This window comes from Calonectris borealis, chromosome 15 (assembly GCF_964195595.1).
Source record: "Calonectris borealis chromosome 15, bCalBor7.hap1.2, whole genome shotgun sequence".
Lineage (NCBI taxonomy): Eukaryota > Metazoa > Chordata > Aves > Procellariiformes > Procellariidae > Calonectris > Calonectris borealis.
In genome coordinates this window covers 13,285,569-13,304,533 of record NC_134326.1, presented here as the reverse complement: position 1 = coordinate 13,304,533, position 18,965 = coordinate 13,285,569, and the positions used below count along the sequence as shown (strand labels likewise).

At 47.1% G+C, this 18,965-nt stretch overlaps 1 protein-coding gene across 1 annotated transcript in view; it reads right to left on the bottom strand.

The window, feature by feature from the left end:
* Positions 1–5,283: 5,283 nt before the first annotated feature.
* The window catches only part of ITK (IL2 inducible T cell kinase), a 33,963-nt gene continuing 20,281 nt past the window's right edge, over positions 5,284–18,965 (bottom strand). Inside the window, exons 5-17 of the mRNA XM_075164281.1 lie at positions 18,719–18,759; positions 17,757–17,908; positions 17,245–17,310; positions 17,019–17,073; positions 14,653–14,732; positions 13,866–14,002; positions 13,014–13,088; positions 12,138–12,309; positions 11,192–11,408; positions 10,387–10,451; positions 10,179–10,297; positions 7,338–7,495; positions 5,284–6,790 (exon numbers count right to left, since the gene is read on the bottom strand). Of these exons, the coding sequence (XP_075020382.1) occupies positions 6,719–6,790; positions 7,338–7,495; positions 10,179–10,297; positions 10,387–10,451; positions 11,192–11,408; positions 12,138–12,309; positions 13,014–13,088; positions 13,866–14,002; positions 14,653–14,732; positions 17,019–17,073; positions 17,245–17,310; positions 17,757–17,908; positions 18,719–18,759 (1,409 nt within the window). The 3' untranslated portion in view covers positions 5,284–6,718. The remainder of the gene's footprint in view (positions 6,791–7,337; positions 7,496–10,178; positions 10,298–10,386; positions 10,452–11,191; positions 11,409–12,137; positions 12,310–13,013; positions 13,089–13,865; positions 14,003–14,652; positions 14,733–17,018; positions 17,074–17,244; positions 17,311–17,756; positions 17,909–18,718; positions 18,760–18,965) is intronic.

The following is an 18,965-nucleotide window of genomic DNA, read 5'->3' as shown; positions in this document are numbered from 1 at the left end:
GCAGGAGGGGCGCCGAGGGTTTACCGACACAGCCTAATTCTACGAGATCTTTGTGATCCAAACCCCCTGTCAGGAACCCCCCGTGGAAAGTGGCAGATGGCGAAGGGGGACAAGCTCTGCTGCTGGCTGCGTCCTCTGACAGCCACACAACGGTCACCCTTCCCCCTTCTCCAAACCAACCCTGAGGAGGCAGACAGGCTTTAGTATGTGCCTCTTTCTCTTCTCCTTATTCCTTCCCGGTCCTTCCAACCTACGGAAATTTCCTGCAGAACCCATCCATTCCTCCCCAAGTGGGATGCAGCTGGCACCACGCATTTCCAGCATCCTCGGGTGGAAAGTTCAATACAAAGAAACGCTACCCGGGGCGCACCTTGCTCCTGAAAGGTCTCACGCACGGGAAACCCGGCGGTTTTGGAAGGGAAAGGTTTTGCCAACTCCAACCGACGCCAAAGCACGAACCTGCGGGCGCAGCTCCAGCCCACCGCTCCCAGCCCTGGCTCAGAACCCGTCGCTTCCTCTATCCCCCTCCTCCCCCAGGGACACCATATTTTCACGCCACGGGTGATCCGGGCGCTGGTGGGGAGCCCCCGCCGGGGCCGCCTCCAGCCTCCAGCCCGGCGCTGCGCGCCACCGCTCCTCCATCTCTTCCATCCCCCTTTCTCCCTGCGCCAAGCATCGCCGCGACCCCGGCTCGGGTCCGCGCTGCCGCTGCTGCCCGCGGTGGGGCCTGCAGCGCCCGCCGGGCCCGGGGCTCGGCCCCTTCCCCCCGTCCTGGGGGCGCGGGGCCGGGATGCGAGGCGGGGAGAGCGGGATTTGCGCCGTTCCTTTCCCCCGGCGCCTTGCAGCGGCGGCGGGCGGGCGGAATGCTGCAGGTAGCTCTAAGCATTGTGGGATACATCCCCGCGCATCCCGGCCCGGCCGGGCCTCCCGCCGCCCCCCGCCCCGGGGCGGCAGCACCTGCCCCGCCGCTGCCCCCCGCCGCCCCCGCCGAGCCCGCCCGGGGCGGCCGGGGGGCAGCGGGCTCGGCGGCGGCGGGCGCAGCCCCGCGCAGCCCGGGGGAGGGTGAGAGGGAGGGAGGGGGCGAGGCCGCGCGGCCCCCGCGCAGCCCCCGCGCCCACCCCCGCCCCGCTCACCTGCTGCTCCGCGGGGTGCGATGCTCCGCGCCGCGGGATGCTCCGCGCCGCCCGCACAAAGAGCAGGAAATGGCTGCAGCAAGTGCACTTCCGCGGCTCTCCGCCGGCCCCTCCGCACGGCGGCGGGGGGAGCCCCGGCCCCCGCCGCGGGAAGGGGCTGGAGCCGCGCGGGCGGCTCCTCCCCCGGGCAGCGCGGGGGATGCGCGGCGGGGCCGGGGGCCGCATCCCCCCGCGGCGGGGGCCTCCTGCCGCGGCCGCTGCGCTGGGGGAAGGTCGGGGCGGCGGCAGTGCGGCGCCGGCGGCGGGCGGGGAAGGCCACCGGCCCCCCCGGTGCACGGAGGGGACAGGGCCGGGGACGGCTGCCGCAGCCCCCCGGAGGCCTGACGCTGGGTGAGGGCGTTTGGGTCCCTGCGAAGGCAGGACCCGGCTGGGCTTCCCCATCTCCCTGCTGCTGAGCCTGCTGGGTGTCGGGTGTTCAGCCTCTCTTCCCCTCAGAGGACCTGTACCATCGTTAGGTTTTACCTACCATTTTAACGAAAGCCTTGTTTATAGAATACACATGAAGCCTTGGATCACTGAGCATGTAAGGGACCAAAACCAGAAGGCAATGCCTTTGCTCAGAGCGCCAAGCCTCTTCTGAGTCAGCACCGTATCCAAAAGATCTCCCTTTTGGCATCTGGCATTTCTTCAGGGACAAGTTTCCAGTCCTTCTGCTCATGCTTCTTTTTAAAGCTCCAATACAGCTCTTCAGATCTAGTGTGAAATCCAAACTGGACCTCTTACAGCTTGCAGAGGAACATAACCTCATGGTGAGGTGATAGAAACCCTGTATGGGGCCTTCATTCGTTTTTCTACAGCCCTCACTTTCTGATGTGGCTGGCCGGCTGTTTTTTGAAAGACATTGGTGGATACCCAAGCACTGTTGAAAGTCTACCTATAGGTCTAGATATATTTCCTTGGTGGCCCCGGCAATGTCCCTTTCCTGAGCATCAGCCTGTGCTAAAAATGCACTGCCATCTGGCCCTTCCTGTACAGGAGTGACCACCCCTGACTCCTTAGAGACTGCTGCTCTGTTGTCCATGCTAGTGTGGGGCTGAGCTTGCTCCCCATGCGTATATGTTGGCTCCACAGGGAAGCTTGGACACCAGGTTTACTCCGTAGCGCTGCTACTAGAGGCTAAATGGATGCCATGGGGTGAAGGCACTGGGGTCTACAAACTACAAAAGCAGCAAGACAGCCCTAGAAACTATCTTTGTTTTAATAAACAGGACCACACCTGAAAAACATCTATTGATAGCATCTCTAGGAGTAAACTCTTCTCCTTCCCCTGCATAGCAACTCCTCTATCTCATCTTTAACTGGAACATTTTGTAGCCATTGTTCCTCTTTCTACTATTTATTGCTTGTCAGAAAAAATCAGTAAGTGAGCATTGTTACAGCAGATCCAAAAGATTTAATAGCTAATATTGCTCTGAGGCCGTGGGTGAAACAAGGTCAGCTCAAGAAAACTGTGGCAATAAAAACTGCTGTGGACTTTGTTTTGCGCAGTTTAATCTGCTCCCATTATCAGCCAGGCTGGGGGTGATGGGAATTCCATGAATGTTATGATATTATTTTAATTTTCTGCTCTGTGTTTTCTTAGATCGTAGCATAGTAGAATGAGCTTCTCTGCATTTGTCTTGCAGATCTTGCTGCAGGCTGGGAAAAATGGCAGCGAGGGGCAGGCCCCATACAGCCACAGATGCAGGAGTGTGTGCATCAGCTGGTTAGGTGTGGAGGGGAGAGAGAACATGATGTGGGGTGAGCTGAACAGAAGAATACACACACATGTAAAGTGGCTGCCAAGTGAGATTTAGCAAAGCCATTCACCTGAGTCCCGCCGTGCTGACAAGCGCAGCGTTCAGCGAGGACAAAGCCAAACATCACATAGAAACGTGTTCACTAAAAAATGTTTCGGGAAATTCTAGATTTTTTTCAGGCCTGATTTTAAGGTAATTATCCACTGGAACAAGCACTCACAACCGCCACTTCCCCAGGGTGACCAACACATGCCCGGGAAAGAGTTTTTTGTGGCTAACGTTGCTGCGCTCCAGCCCCTGGTCTCCACTGAGAAGCATCAGCTGCTCTTTCTAGATGAGGTTACTGCTTGACTGCCTTTCCTAGCTGGACGCCAGCCTGGCTGTGCCAGCGTTTGGCCATTGCAGCAGCAGGTCGGACATGTGCTGAGACAGTGCGCTGGGCCTTGGCTCCGGCCAAATGTGCAACATAGGCAGAGCCGTGCATCCACCGCCTCTGATAACCAGCAGGCAAAAGTAGGGACAAGCACAAACTCCCACCTTTCTGCAGAACAGCCAGCAAAGAGGTCAAACTGGCAAAGGGGGAATGGTTTAAACATTCAGCACATTGCAAGTACTTTCCAAGGAGACAGAGAAGGGGTATTCAGAGAAGTGGTATTCAGAGAAGGGTTATTCACTTTGTGGCAGGAGACAGCTGATAGTCTTACCTCTACTTTGTGGAGAACATCTACAGTTAAACCACATGAAGGGCACAAGCCAAAATTTGCCATAAAAACTGCTATGGTGGGAGAAGACTGTGTCACAGTGTGTTAATATCATGACATTACCGCAGTATGGCACTGCCCTTTTGAGATTCGTGAAGTCCCCTGTAAATAATGGTGGGAAAACACCCTTTGGGAGCACTCAAATATTATTACCCCCATTTCACGAAGATTCAGAGAATTTAAAGCCACCACAATGCAAGTTTAGATGTAGAAATTTATGCGTCCATATAATAAATTACCCAATTTGCAGAGATTCTGAATACTTCCTACTCCCAATAAACCCAGCACATAATCTAACCCCAGAACATAGCCTTAGTTCTGGGGAACAGGGATATTTCAGAAAGCCAGAAGCTGTTGGTGGGGAGGATTTGGAGGAAGAGCAAGCTGTATGATTATAAGAGCATGAGGATGGTTTTTGCATTTTTGCTAACATATAGTGAAAGCCACAGTTGGGACTCAGCAATTTTATTGTTTGTAAAAATACGTATCGTGTAAATAGAAATACTGCAAAAGAAAACTGAACATAAAACATCACAATATTATTTTGTGCAACACTCTCTAGCTAGTAAATATTGCACTTATCCAAATATAAATATAATCTCAGAATCATTACCTAGCGGAGCAATATTGCTGCTACTTAATAGCAACCTCCTCCAGCTTGGCAGACCCCTGGTTCCTCCCAGGATGGAGGGGGCAGCAAGCCAGAAGCTTAACTTTGTGAGCCTGGAGATACCCCTGCCACAGAGTGTCTGGGCCCAGGGAGGAATCGTTTCAGAGTATCCTGTGGTTGTACAGCTTGTCTAAGTGCAATCGAGAAGGGGAGAAAATAGGGTGATGGCCAGCTGTCCTCCAATTCAGCTGTAGATGTGCAGTTTAACACGGTTAGGGCTACTGAAAACTTCACTGGCTAAATGCCAAATTTATCATCGACAGAACGTGACAACAGGCTGACTCAGACTAAAGGATGAGAGGGACAAAGAGAAACTTAGCTTAAATTCACTGTAGGCAAAAATTCAAAATCTGTTTATAGATGCTCATATTCCACATATTGGTTCAGACTACCAAGAGATTTTGGCAGCAATGCTGATTTGAAGGTAGCACTCTGACCCTGCGCATTTAGAACTGACAACCTGTCTGAATGTTAGGATTCTCCTTGCCTGGGAGAGTCGTTCTGCATGATATTTGTAGGAGTAAACCAAAGAAAATAATGTGAAATCAAAGCAAAGTGGGAAGATGTATAAGGCAGGAACTAATGCCTTGCCCGTATCCACATACCTGAAAAGATATTCTGGCTCCTAAAAGCTACCCTAGAATCACGGGTCTGAAAAATACCAAAAATCAAGCCTCCTTCTATGAAGAAATAGTTTGACACAGGATATGTAAGATCATGGGATTACATTATTTCCTTGTTCCATTTTTGTTGGCAAACATATTTGAACCTGACTTCTGTAATGACGGGAGAGATTGCTGCTGGAAGTTTGCACCTCAGAGTTTTTGTAAATTGCTCTCACATGCGGTTTGCTTGTGTTCTCGCCCGCCCAAATAGAGAAGCATTAAAAAATATGATATATGAAAGCATAAAAAATATGAACATATCATCTGTGAGTCCTCTTGACTTCTCTAGTTATTGTTAATGCTAAGCAAACAGTCCTGATCTTATTTACAAATTCCGCAGGACACTAACACCTACACTTCTGGTTTTGAGGTCAGTTATGTCAAAATGGTCTCTCTGTCTTGCAGTGAAAAAGTACATGTTCACTGATGTACCAGGAGATGGATATTGTTTATATCTTCTTTTGCTGTCACCACATAATGTGGAACTCCTCGTGGAGTAAGTACCCCGGCAGTCCATTCGCATAGGACTTTTTCTTTGATCAGTCCCTAGAGGATTCACCAGTTTGTCCACAGAAGAGATGGAAAAGTCATTACTTGTGATGACTCAGTTACTCTTTGAAGTAGGAAAAAACTCTTCTCATTATCACTGGTGCACCGAGTACATACTCTGCATGTTTTCTCCTCATGGCTATCCTTCCAAGCCCTCCAGCCCCTTCCTTCCAAACACACAAGTTCGGGAGTAGGTTCCTGTGCCTTTCACAGATGATCAGGTCCTGGAATCCTGTCTTGTCCTGCACTGGAGACACATAGCACTCTGCACTGCTCTGTCCTCCGTACTCAGTTCAAAGAAATTGGATGGAGATCATGTATTTATCTTCTGATGTAGAAAGACTGAAGAAAAAACTAATACAAACTTTCAGCTTTGAGCCCCCCCTCCAAGAATGTCTCCATTTGCATCAGTGTCCCATTTTCCCACTCACTACACAATGCAGTTTGAGAGAATTTGAAGACTCTTCATCACGTTGCCTTTTCTCTTCCTTCCTTACAAGCTCTCATGCAGATGCAGACAGCTCATCAGCTTACCGGGTACCAGAATCCTGTTCCTGGTATGCCACAGTTTCAGAGAAAATCATGCAAAGGGAGAACAAAACCACCTTGAAATACCACCATCAGAAATGCAGTCGCTAAATCCAGCCTGTTCCCCCATGTCCCAGGCTTATTCCTGTTCAGAGCTTTCAGGTCCAGCCCACTCTGAATTAGAGAGCCATGGAAATGTCTGAACGTTCCTCCTCAGTCAAAGACATGTTTTTTTTTTTTCCCAGGGAAGACCTTAATTTGGGAGTTCACAAAACTGGAATAGCAATGTCAGATCTCTTAGTTTTAAGGCTGTATCTTCAGGAGAAATACACTTGCTGGATTGTGTGGTTCAGGACTGTGCTCAATTGCTGGTTCTGCGTGCAAGCTGCAAACCACATTCTTGGCCAAACCAAAGCCTGTGTCTGTCTAGGCTCTGGAAGACCTGGGGATATCTTGTCTGTCTGGAAGTACCAGCCTCTGCCCTCTCCTTCTCCCCAGGCATATGGCAAGTGTCTATGGTGAGAGGATTCCTGTTAATGCTTTGTGTGGGGAAAATGCAGCCATCTGCACTCTCAGGACTCTCTTAGCTTCGCTTAGCAGGCCGGTGCCATGATTACAGATCAAACTCAGAGATTTCACTCAGCTGATACAGCAGAACAGAAAAGGACGGCCGGTCGTCTTTCCTCTGAGCAGGGGAGAGAAGAGAGAGGGAGAACATTAATGTCAGCTTGAGAGGAATGGCAAGGTTAGAAAGGAAAACCTTGTGAAGAAACTGAGTATTAACAAAAATACAATCTATTCTTATAGAGAAAATGCCAACGGAAGAATGAGCTTCCTTCTGTGCAACGTTTCTTTTCTACTAGCAGTGAATTTTGCCTAGTGGACACTAAGTACCTTGAAATGGGTTGGCTGTCATTTTTACCATCACTATTAAAACTCAACCTCACAGATCCACAGCTTTCTTAGGAAGCAAACTGTTGAATTAACTTGAGTTAGGTGCACTACATTGACTTCTCAGTGAAGTCAACACGCTCTATAGAAACAGCAGCTTAAATAAAAGGCTAAGAGCCTAGAGTTTGCTTGCTAGCGCAGATGAAAGCTACTGAGTGCTTCACCTCCAGGATTTTATCTTGTGTTAGCATGTGAAGTGTATACTTCTCTCTCCTCCCAAAAGCCAAGGAGAAGAGAACTCTTGTCTCTGGGAACTAGGGCTCTCCCATTACAATACTAACCATCCTCCAGCAGTGGCTCATGACCTCGTAAATCGCCTTGGAGGCCAGCTTGGGTTTGTAGAGCCGAAATCCTGCATTGATTTCTTCCACCACTTCTCCATTGGTGCGATTCTCATAGGGGATTTTACCTTCACTGAAGACCTCCCACATCAGCACTCCTAAAGCAAACAAATGAGAAAAATGATGCAGAAGCAAATAAAATCCTCAGCAGGCCCACAGCCACCTTCCACCTGCTCTTCTCTGCAGCTCAACATTGGTGTCTGTTACTTGGAAAAGCATTTTCACTTGGATTCTCAGTACACATCTGAAAAATCAGGCCCTAACACAGCTGTACAGTTTGAGGATGCCAACTAGGCTCTCTGCTGGGCACTGGACTGTGTGGAAGTACCAGTTTGGTCACTGCAAGTTTGACTTCTCTGCATCCTACTTCATGATAGTCTAGCACGACAGGGATGTCTTTCCCCATGAGTCAGATGAAGTCTAAGTGTGTTACGTGTCAGAAAGCAGAGCAGTGTCGTATGTCTTCTCCCAAACGGTGAAGAAGAGGGAATGCTTGTGCAGGTACTACATCCAGACGTGTAATCTGGGAAAGAGAACCCACTTTTTGTCCTGATTCTGTTTATCTATTTTTGCTTCCAGTTAATCCCATACAAGAGACACGTCACTGATGTTCCTGCCTGCAGTGTGTCCTACACAGAATCTGCTTGTATTTTGGTGAGACTCAGGGGCAAGAAAGCAATATGAACTGCTCCATTCCTGTTAGTCAGCTTAGCCTCAGTACTGGGAACTCCTTGCCTGCAAAACGTCCCAAGTGGTGTGATTCAGTGGGATGAATTCACGTGCAATGACAGTGGAATTTCAAAGGACCGCAGCACGTTTTTCCTAAACAGTCAAATGTTTTCCTATGATTACTGTTGAGAGCAGTACAGAAACTTGTGCTTCGCTAGTGTGGTGGAAGAGAGACAGGCAAAGACAAAAAGACTGTGGGATACGTTGTGGTTGGCCACCAGATCAGAGGGGCTCTGCAAATGGAGTGAATGCAAGGCATCTGTGTTATTATTAGGTTTAATTTCTTCGGTCACCTAATATGACTGACTTGGTAAACTGTGTTCACATTGTGTTAGAAAAGGGAGACAGACAGATAGATAGACTGATCTGAAATAAAGTTGTGTAACTCCACAGTCAACTTCGCTAAATAATGGCTGCTGAAGTTTTGAATTCTTCAAATAGGAAGATGCATAGACATTGCAGCTCCTCCCCAATGATATTGGCTCTACTGAAGAATAAGCAAAGCAGTTGTACTCCCCCAGTGTGCAGATTCCTGCACTGGGAATTTCTCACACCCATTTTGTTCTCTGGGGCACAGCAGGATTTCAGGCCTGGCAGAAGAGATGAATGGGCTGCAGAGTAGCGGAGCAGAAAGCTTCTTACAGTCATGAGACGATGACATGACAGAGGAATCCTCTTATGCGAACCCCACTGGATGGGGAGATAACAAGTCTGACAGATGTACAACACTGCTGTCTGCACGCTTCACAGAGAAGGACTGACCAACGCAAACAAAGCTCACCGGTATTTCATTCAGCCATGAAACTGAAGTCAGCCAACTTCACCAGGCTTGGTTTGACTGTAAATCAAACTGAGCACCCTTTTTGGAAGAATCTGGCTCTCAGTGTACAGGCCAGTTCCCGATTTGTGAAGCAGAAGAACATTCTTACCATCTCTCCCCATGTCACTGCCACTTTGCTGTGAGGTGTCAGAGATAGCTCCACTGGCAAATGTTGTCCCTTGGTATTACGTGGTGAGTGCTGACAGCCTCCTCCACGTGCCAGGGGACACGGAAAGAGGAATGGTGCTCTCTGAAGCATCTCCGGCTTGGGTTCTCGAAGGCTGTTGCGTGGGTCTGAGCTCCCACGGCGCTGCTCGTAACCCACCACAGGAAAGCACAACTTCAACCAGCGAGAGCTCCACAGCAGAGCACAGTAAAGGGAGAGGGAAGCACAGAATTCACAAGCACAGACTAGCAAAGGTTATAATCCTGCATTATTTACTGCTAGGCCCGGAGCTGAGTGGCACCCCATTGACTGTGTGCTGTGCACAGCACACTGCACCGATTCATTCTGCAGTACCGCGATTTGCATGTTAGCTGGAGATGGGCCAGATACATCAGTGTGCCAGATCAACAGGCCAGGGGGTAGCCTTTGTTATCTCCAGTGCTGGTGACACTGGGGAAAAAAATACACAACGGCTTTCTTATCTATGAGGGTCCAGGAGGGAGACCAAAGAACAGACACAAATCATAAAACAATGTATTCGGGAGCAGGAAATGAGGTGAGAAAATGTGAGCAGTGAAATAATATTTTCAGATTGGCATAAAGCAAATGGACTCAGCAGAGCAAACTTGGAAAGGCAGAGGGTTTGAGTGAAGGATCAGTGCCCGGTACTGTCATGCAGAGAGGTGGAGTGCCTAAACGTCTTTCCTTCCCTTTCCTTTCCTTTCCTTTCCTTATATAATCTTGTCAGTGACTCTCCAGCCTTGGATACTGCTGCTGTATCGCCGTGAAACAGAGTTCATTATTTGGTATTACACAACATTGCATAGGTATAATATATTAAGTTGGCAGTATTTGCAGTGTTCCCAGGTGTCTAGGTAATTTGCTATTCTTTCCTTTCCTTCACTTAAATGACTTAGGCTTGCTTTCCTAAACCATTATTCAGGCAAAACACCCTTGGAGCCCAGAGGGTGTCGTATTTAGGAGAGTTTACTTGAGGACTGAGCCCCTAGGTTTTTCTGAGCTGGTGTTTGTTGAATTTTTTTCCATTCTGACAACTGATTCTTACCAAATGACCAAACGTCAGATTTGGTGCTATAGTTGCTGTAGGAGAAAACCTCTGGAGCAGACCACTTGACTGGAAACTTGGTACCCGTGGAGCTGGTATACTGATCGTCAAGGACAATCCTGGAAAAAGAAAAAAAGGGAGTGTGCTGAGTAACCCCCCCATCCCATGACAGCCCCGCAGGGAGCGTGCGCAGCCTCGGTGGCATTACCTTGACATCCCGAAGTCGGACACTTTCACTACGTGGGATTCCCCCACCAGGCAGTTCCTAGCGGCCTGCAAGAAAAGAAGGTGCAAAGGCAGAAGGTCAGAGCTGAAAGACTATCACAGCCACTCAGTTGCTTTTATCCTGGCAGAGCAGATGACAGTGCTTAAAAAAAGGAGAATCAAAGTGACATCATAGCATACAAAGAGGGCGAAAACTTGAGATTCTCATGCTTTCTGTACATTTTACGGCCAGCATGTTCCTGTTGCCAAGAAAGCTGTTCAACCATCAGCCTGACTTGCAGGCCCTTGTTGCCCAGAAAGGGTAGAGGAAGACCCTAAAATATCCACAGCTACCCACAGTCCTTGCTCCCCTAACAAAACAGCAGCAGTGACTCATGCAGATCGATTGAACACCACGTATTTAGAAGTATTTTATCAGCAATGCACGTTTATGCATATGTTAAACCAGTTCTTTTTGGCATCTTCACTGATTTTAGACATGGAGAGTGGTCAGTCCCTGGGAACAGTGGGAGCTGGGGCTCTCGGGGAGCAAAAGAGTCCACTCAGAAAAAGAGACAAACTTTATGTCCTTGTCTCTCAAACACAATTAAGGGAAATAGATTAATCAGTGCTCCAGGGGATGCTTTTTTTTCCTAAAGTATTGATGTTGCTTCTGCAGTAAGGGACGATACTGAATCCCCTGTCAACAGATAGGCAGGAGGAGTGTGAAAGCTGAAATTAAGGAAGGGAGAAAGCACAGGGAAAAGCCCAGTTGGAGCAGAGGAAAAGTCTGTCTGGGACCAACATACCAGATCTCTGTGGATGACAGAGTTCTGTTCCAGATAAGCCATCCCTTCGCACACATCTTGGCACATCCCCAGCAGGGTTTCCTTTGAAAAACTGCCCCGCTGGCTCCTGAGGTAGTCGGACAAGCAGCCGTTCTCCATGAACTCAAACACCAGGCAAATGGGAGTGTTCTCAAAGCACACGCCGTAAAGCTGGACTAGCTTGGGGTGGGACAGCTTCCTGTGGGATGGGGAGGGAAGGTGGAAAACAGGGCTGAAATAGGCTCAGTGCCTTCTAGCCTTACAGCAAGCGTGTTATACACAGCCGCCTACGTCACCCTGCTGCACCCCTCTCTCTGCAAAGGCCAGCTATGAAAGCAGAAAGAAGAAAACGTGCAGACCAAGTCTAACGTCAGGTAGCACTAAGTATCATCCCATTTTAATGGTAATAGTCACCAAAAGACTTTTCTGCATGGAAAATCATCCTATCAGACAAAAAAAAAAATCCATTTCTGCCTACTTTGAAGGGAGGGAAATGTAAAAAATAGAAAAGTCAATAAAACCAAGGAGAAATATTTTCAGTTGTGCAAAGCAAAAAAGTTGCGCAGGGAAGGCTTTTCAATAAAATTTCCCTCAAAATTTATGAGATTTCTTCCTGTAATTATTTCTGACAAAAACCACTTCGCTTTCCACAATACACCATCAATTAACCCTGCCTTCCAGAACAGCAGAGATCTGGAAGACCATTCTGGATATTGATAGACTTACGAGCACAGTAATTCACCTACACTTTGAATTGCCTTCCTTTGTAACCACTGGAGCTCACCGGTCTCTCTCTATACTATTTAGATACATAGTAGATAATCCAAGTTTAAATTCCCCATTCATGATCCTGAACACTATCACAACACTTTGGTTCAGTCTTGTGAATCCTACACGGTCTGATTTTCTTGGTGAATCTACTACTTACATCAAGACTTTAGCTTCCTCGATGAAATCCTCTTCAGACATAGCTCCTTCACGAATGGTCTTTATGGCTACTTTCGTCTTCTCCAGCAAGTAGCCAAGGTAGACCACCCCAAACTGACCACTGCCAATTTCCTGTACACGGGTGAGCTCAGAGGGGTTAATGACCAATTTTCCTGTTGATTGTAAGGGAGAAAGAGTGAGGATCTAACAGTGAAATGTCAAACAAAAAGCTTTTGTGGATTAAACATTGAGACAGGACTCAGAGTGAGACTTTCTGGCTCTCCCTCAAATTGTCTGTCTGACCTTTGCTAGCTCATTTGACTAGTCCATGCTGCAGATCATGTTCAAGAATAGGAACACCACCACCCCCTTTCTTTCCCCATTTGTCTTGTCTATCCAGTTCTTCAGGGAGGATTGTTTCTATCATGCATATGTGCCCTACCGAGCACAACATGGTTTTGAGTTTCTTTGATGTCTCCAAGGATTACAATACAGATGATACCAGCAAAATTCTGTAGACAACTATTTGCAAATAGAGGCATCTTTCAGGAGGGACTCATCTTTCATCAAGTTATGCTGTGCTCCCACTCCCATCACCTTTGTTCAGCATTCATTTCAGTATTTAATGTTGACTTCTTTGAGACCCTGGGGTTCTCATCACCTCCCTCAAGGCACTGCACGATCAGTTCATTCAGTTATCAATGGTAATGCCAAAGATGATAATCCAGTGAATGGTGCAGTGTAAAGATCTGAAGAAAACTATTTATTGTGGCTATAGTCACACGAATATTCATCAATATCCATGGGGATATTCAGGATCACCCAGCTAACCAGCAAGGAGTGTGATTCCCATATGGTCAAGAGAGTAACTCCATACCGTAGCTCAACCCTGCAGTGATCGGGGCCTTTTTTCTCCAAGAAGAGACTGCATACCGCAGACGAGTGACAAGACCTGAATAACAGAGGAAAAGATGGGTTCTAGTTATTGTCACAGTCATGGGAAGTATGGCTGTCACTACCCCAGAAGGGAATCTGGATACTGGAAGCAGATTTATTGTACTGAGTTCTCAGCTCCACTTGAGGGCAGCTGAACCTCTATTCAGACTGTGATTTCCTGCCTGCTAAAAGGAAGCCAATTCTTACAGTTTCAGCTTATTTCCCACTTTCATTCATCAGCAAATGTGAGCTGTGAGTCTCTATTAAGTCTGATAAAATTCCAAATTACACCTTTTATTTGTAGGGTATTTTTGAAGCCCGGGGTTTCCCTTGGTACTCCCGGACTGTAGGAATGGGAGTCTTTGGTGACTCCCATGTCTGGTTATGGATCCTGGCCATGTCCCTAATTTTGTGTCAAATCAAGGCCCAGGGATATATCACCTCCTGGGCAAGAAGGCCCTGCAGTGTAATTCAAACAGATAGCTTGGTCTGGCAGTGGTGACACATCCCCATGGACTCCCAGGAACGAAAGGGCTCTCTATAGTATGTCATTAGGCATCTGTGTTGGTCATATCAGCCTTAGAAGGACCATGAAGAAGATGTAATGCTGGAAGCTGGCCGGAGATGCTCATTTTCCTGCCATCCAAGTGCCAGGATAAGTGGAAGAAAAGGTGATACCATTTAACATTTCATTGTAAGGACAGAGGGCTTGGGAGCCTTCCTTCATTCAAAACAGTCACCTGGCTGCATGGTAAATCAGCAGCTTTCCTGGTCAGCATCATCCTTCACTCACCTCCTGCATTGTGCTGGTGATAGTTGATGAGTTCAGGGATGCAGTCAAACACATGCTTTTCTGCCAAGTAATATCGCTTGGGAAAGTCAGTTGTCTCATTGATGTGATAATGCTTTATAACGGGATTGTTATCCATGCTGAAAAAGATGAGGTTTTCTTTGAGGAAAACTAGATTGCAGCAAAAAGACAGGAATTTGAGGAATAAGTGGAAGAGGAGCAAGCAAGCAAAGGGGAAAAACTTCCTTATGCAGAATGAATGGGAGAGGAGCAAGGAGTGAGCTGCAATTGCTAACGAAAGCTGTGTACTTGTATGTTCTCTCTCTCACTCATAGATGGTCTCATCTCTAGAAAGGCTGAGGTTTCCCGATAAGAGCAGGTTGAGTGCCAAGTTTCTCTGCCTCTTCTTTCTGAAACAAAACTTTCTGCCCTGTCACTGAAACCCTTTCACTAGTCCTGTATTAGCCACCTCTGACGAGTCCAGCATAGAGTCCATGTTGATCCTACCGACACTTCAGCTGGGGGCACAATTTCATCAAAATTACAACCCTAGTGATGTCTAAGGGACTATTTATAGGCATATATTTAGATGCAGGGAGAAGTGGAGCCTTTAATACACTTTGCGAATGGCAGCTAACTCTTCTGCCTTTTTTGGAAGTGTTTTCCTCTATCATTTTCATGAGCCTTCTCTTCTCTCTTCATAATGCCAAAACAACTACAGAGATTACACTCTCATAGAAGCCATTTCATTGATGTAATTGATGCGAAAAGCTGCTGAGCTCAGCTGTACCTTAATGCTTTGGTGAAAACAGAGACTGTGTACATGCCAGGCTGCCTCGAATCTCTCACCATGAAGGCACCTTCCCTACCCTGTAACAGGAGCAGAGGAGAGAAAACTGGTTAGAGACATAATGGAAAAAAAGAAGTGGGCTGGGGGCAAAGCTCTGCTTGTTTCAGCCCTGTCTACGCGCAGTCACGAAGATGTGCTAAACACATAGGAAAAAAAAGAGCCATCAGCCAACTGACAGAGCTTGGTCTGTTCCATGCAGAGCTCTGATGGCTGCCCAGGGCCTGCAGGTAGACCCAGCTGGTCTCTCTTGGGTGCTATGTATTTTTAGCTCAATTTCCTGAGGAAATGAGACTTAGGTGCTCGTACTGAGTACGTGTGGGTGTGCATACATAAGCGCGTGTCTCTCTGTCCCTCCAAGCCTCTCCTTTAGAAACTTTGAACCCATTGATGGCTTTCAACCCTATCTGACAGAATACTGGTGATACCAATTTCCAACAAGTTCAATGAAATGGGCAGCTGGTTGGAAAGGCAAACCCCTTTGAGTGCCCTCCATCGGGAGAGCAGCTACAGAACAAGAGTACAATTTATTCAACAGCAGAGACTCCATAGGGGAGTGTATGAAAGATAATTTACCAATGCACCACAAATGGGAAAAGCTTGGTCAAGATCCTGCCCTTTCACAGGTAACGCAGTCATCCAGTATCTAAACATAAATGTGTAGGAAAGCAGGCTTCCTCCACTCTGGCACTCACAGAACAATTTTCCTTTTTAATTTTTCACTGTAATTGTTTTCTACTCATGTGAATGCTAAAATGAATCACAGGCCATGATCCTGCAGGGCCAGGCACTAATGGATCAGATGGCAGAGGAGAAGATTTAACATCACAGTTTGCATGTAATGTGCTTTGCTGACCTATATATTGATAATAAAACCCACATTTTTCTTATTTGCCAATAAAGATACTTTTCATCTGGCATCCCAAGTGCCTGATTATTTCGTTCCCTCCTTTGCTTCACGTGGTAGATTTCCTCCATTTTGTATGTCCTCTATCCACCCACAACACTCGGTGCAAACCTAATCCACCAAGTGCCCCCTGCCTCGGCCTCCTTCCCACCTCCCCAGCGGGCTGATTCAGCTCCAGGTGAAGGCAGAGGCTGGGGCTGCTGCCGCATCCCCCGCCTATGAACTGCTGACTGCTGGGGGTGCAGCTCTGCCCAGGTGGGACTGGGCCACTGAGCTATAAACCCTCCAGGGCTGTCGCTTCAATGCGTGTCTGCACAACATCCACCATACCATATCTAGCACAGGGAAGCTCTAAAAAGGGTCTCCAGATGCTGCTGTAGAAGCATCTATACCATGCACAGTGAGGGCTTTAGGACTCATCTCCCTGGCAGTGTGGGGTTGCTTGCACAGGTAGGGAAGTATTGGAGACAGCACGCTGCCTGAGTTACTTTAAGCTCTGTTCTTGCCCTTCCGTCTCACTTGACAGCAAACCTGCCCAAAGATCACTCGTGAGCTTGGCCACATTTTTTGGGGAGCTGTGAGGGCTGCAAGGTTTTGAACCAGAAGGTTCTGCAGCCACATGGGGGTAGTTGCCACAGAAAAGCTGCGCTGTAAGGACCAAAAGGAAAAATAAGATCACTAAACCATGCGTGGACACACCTGTAGGAGTTTATAGGAACTCAAAGAATTTTTAAAAGCGCACAAAAATGCTTTTATTTCCATAAAATACTATAATTCCAAGAAACAACACTTTATTTGGGTCTCCTGTTAGTGTAAGAACTGATTTAAAAACTAAGGTTGTGTTTGTGTGGAAAATTTGAACAAGAAGCGTTTTCTTTTTATTTTCATCACAGTCTTCACTGGAAAAGTCTGGCTCCACTGAAAAATTAAAGATGCGTGCTCACATGCACATACACACAGACACACACACAACTAAAAAAAACCACCCAAACCCATACTCTTGGCTTTCACCCAAAATATTTCAGCATGAGATTGGTTAGATTTTCAGAGAACTACTGGCATCCGCAGGCCTCCTGCAGAGACAGAAAAGATGAGCTAAAATCACAGTTTTCAGTCGACACAGTGTTCTGAAACAGTGTTTTCCATCACCCCCCGTTGTTGGGTGTGTTTGACCAAGAAGGATGGCACAGCTCTCTGCCCACGCTCAGCTGCCGTGGAGGTAAGGGGGAGTTGCTAGTGGTCCTTTATCTTGCATCGCATACTAAGAATAGCCAAGGACAGCAACACAGCACGAACCCAAGGTTCAGCTCTCTCTTACACAAAGCAGCCCTCGCGGGCTTCTCCTCATTTGTCATTAATTAACTATTATTGCCCATCCACCCCCCACGTAACACTGGTTTACCTCATCCTTGAGGAGTGTTTCTGCTTTGCTTCTGCTGATGTTCTTATTGTACCATCTGAAAATATCAAAAGACTCCGAGTCAGCATTTCTGCTGAAAAGTCTCTGAATTGAGCGTCCCCAGCGCTAGCGACAACACGTTACGTGGGGTAGGGACATTTGAGGCTTGTAGCTTCTCAAACAAATCCAGGGCACTTAGAGGTACAAGAAAAACATAGGCACAACTTACTCATATATTTGCAGATTCTCGGGTGATTTTTCCACCAGGTAGCTACTTGGCACGTAGCCTTCATGCCTGTTAAAATGCGACATGGCGTGAGTGCACTAGACAGACAGGATTTTCTCTGCATCTGTGGGAGTCAGCCCTGAAAGATGTGCCTGCTCTTTGCATGATAGAAATGCTAGTTGATACGTATTTAGTAGGGTTACTGGAGAAGGAAACAACTGATTGCACCTCTAAACTTTCACAAATTTTTCCCCCATGTGTATGACAGTGAATATCAGCCTGAGCTAAGGACTGTTTATTTTTTTAAAATTAACTTTCAGATCCTTTTTCTTCAGCTGCCTGAATACAAGCAACACCAAAGGGAAGAAAGTTACCGTAAATAACCTTCCATCACTGTTTTCCTGTATATCAGAGGATGCTTCACAAAACTACACTAGAAGCCAGCATATATGTTAATGGAAGAACAAACTGGATTTAGAAAGGATTTGTAAATTGGCTGTTAAAAAGGGACTTACCCATTCTTATCTTGAATCAGCCACCAATGTTCCTCAGAGCTGTCAATCACATAATATTCCTCGTTGTATTGTAACGTCAGCTCCTGCGGATTCTGGGCTTCATAGTCATATATGGCCATGACTAAGGCTTCCTTTGGGTCTAGCAACAATTTCTGCACAAATTAGGAAAAAGGCTCATCATATTCATATTCATATTCATAAAAAACAATGGCATGCTCTCTAAAATGGTATTTCCCTGGCAGCTATGGTGTCCTTTGAGTTCAAAAGCCTCAAAGCTAGGAAAGCACCCCAGGGCATCTAGCGGGGTATGGTGGCAACATGAGCATTTTCAGCACTTTCAAACAATGAATTTCATATAAAAATTTTAGTTGCACAGAAAATAGTTATCTACTCCTTCTTAGGGCAGGATTACCTGTCTGATCTATTCTTCACAGATCTTTCCTAAACTCCTCTTAAAAGCCTCCGTGATAAAATCTCCATGGCCTCCCTAGAGGGACTGTCCCAGTGCCCTGCTGCCCTCCAGTAAGGCACCCAGCCCTAACAACCACCCTGCTTCTCCCTTCTTATTAAATAAGCCGATGACTTTTTGTCCCATCCACAAGTGGGTTTGGAAAATCACTCCTCTGTTCCTCTTCACAGCAGCTTTTCTCATATCCCTCCTACTTCCCCAGTTTCCCTTTCTGTAGATTGACAAAAAATACAGCTGAAGCTTCACTCACCATTGGAAAGCTATTTGTGAAACCAAGCTGTCTTTGCAGGACTGAGCCTAACTGTAGTGGGATGCTGCTGATTTGTAGCTTATGAAAAAATATGGAAAAGGTAATAGAAAAGCCCAGGGAATGTTATCACAGGTGATATTCTAGGTCACTGCACCATGGTGAACCTTAATGAGGATATATTCACCACTGCTAGTTAAACACACAGGACACTAAGGACAGCTTAGCGTGCCCCACTGCACTCACCCAGTTATCTTCAGGAGTCGGAGGAAGAGGCTTCTTTGAGGCTGAAATGAAATCAAGAAGGCTAATTTGAAGTAGATCTGGACAAACCCAGGGGAGAAACCATCAAGGTATTGAATTAAAGGTGATACAAAACCAGTGAATAGCAAGCCTTGGTCTTTTAGAGTAAGATATGCCAACAGCCTGCACCTACTCAGTGACTCTCAGTCACAGCCTGGGTTTGAAACTGGTGTACAGATTACTTAAGGAA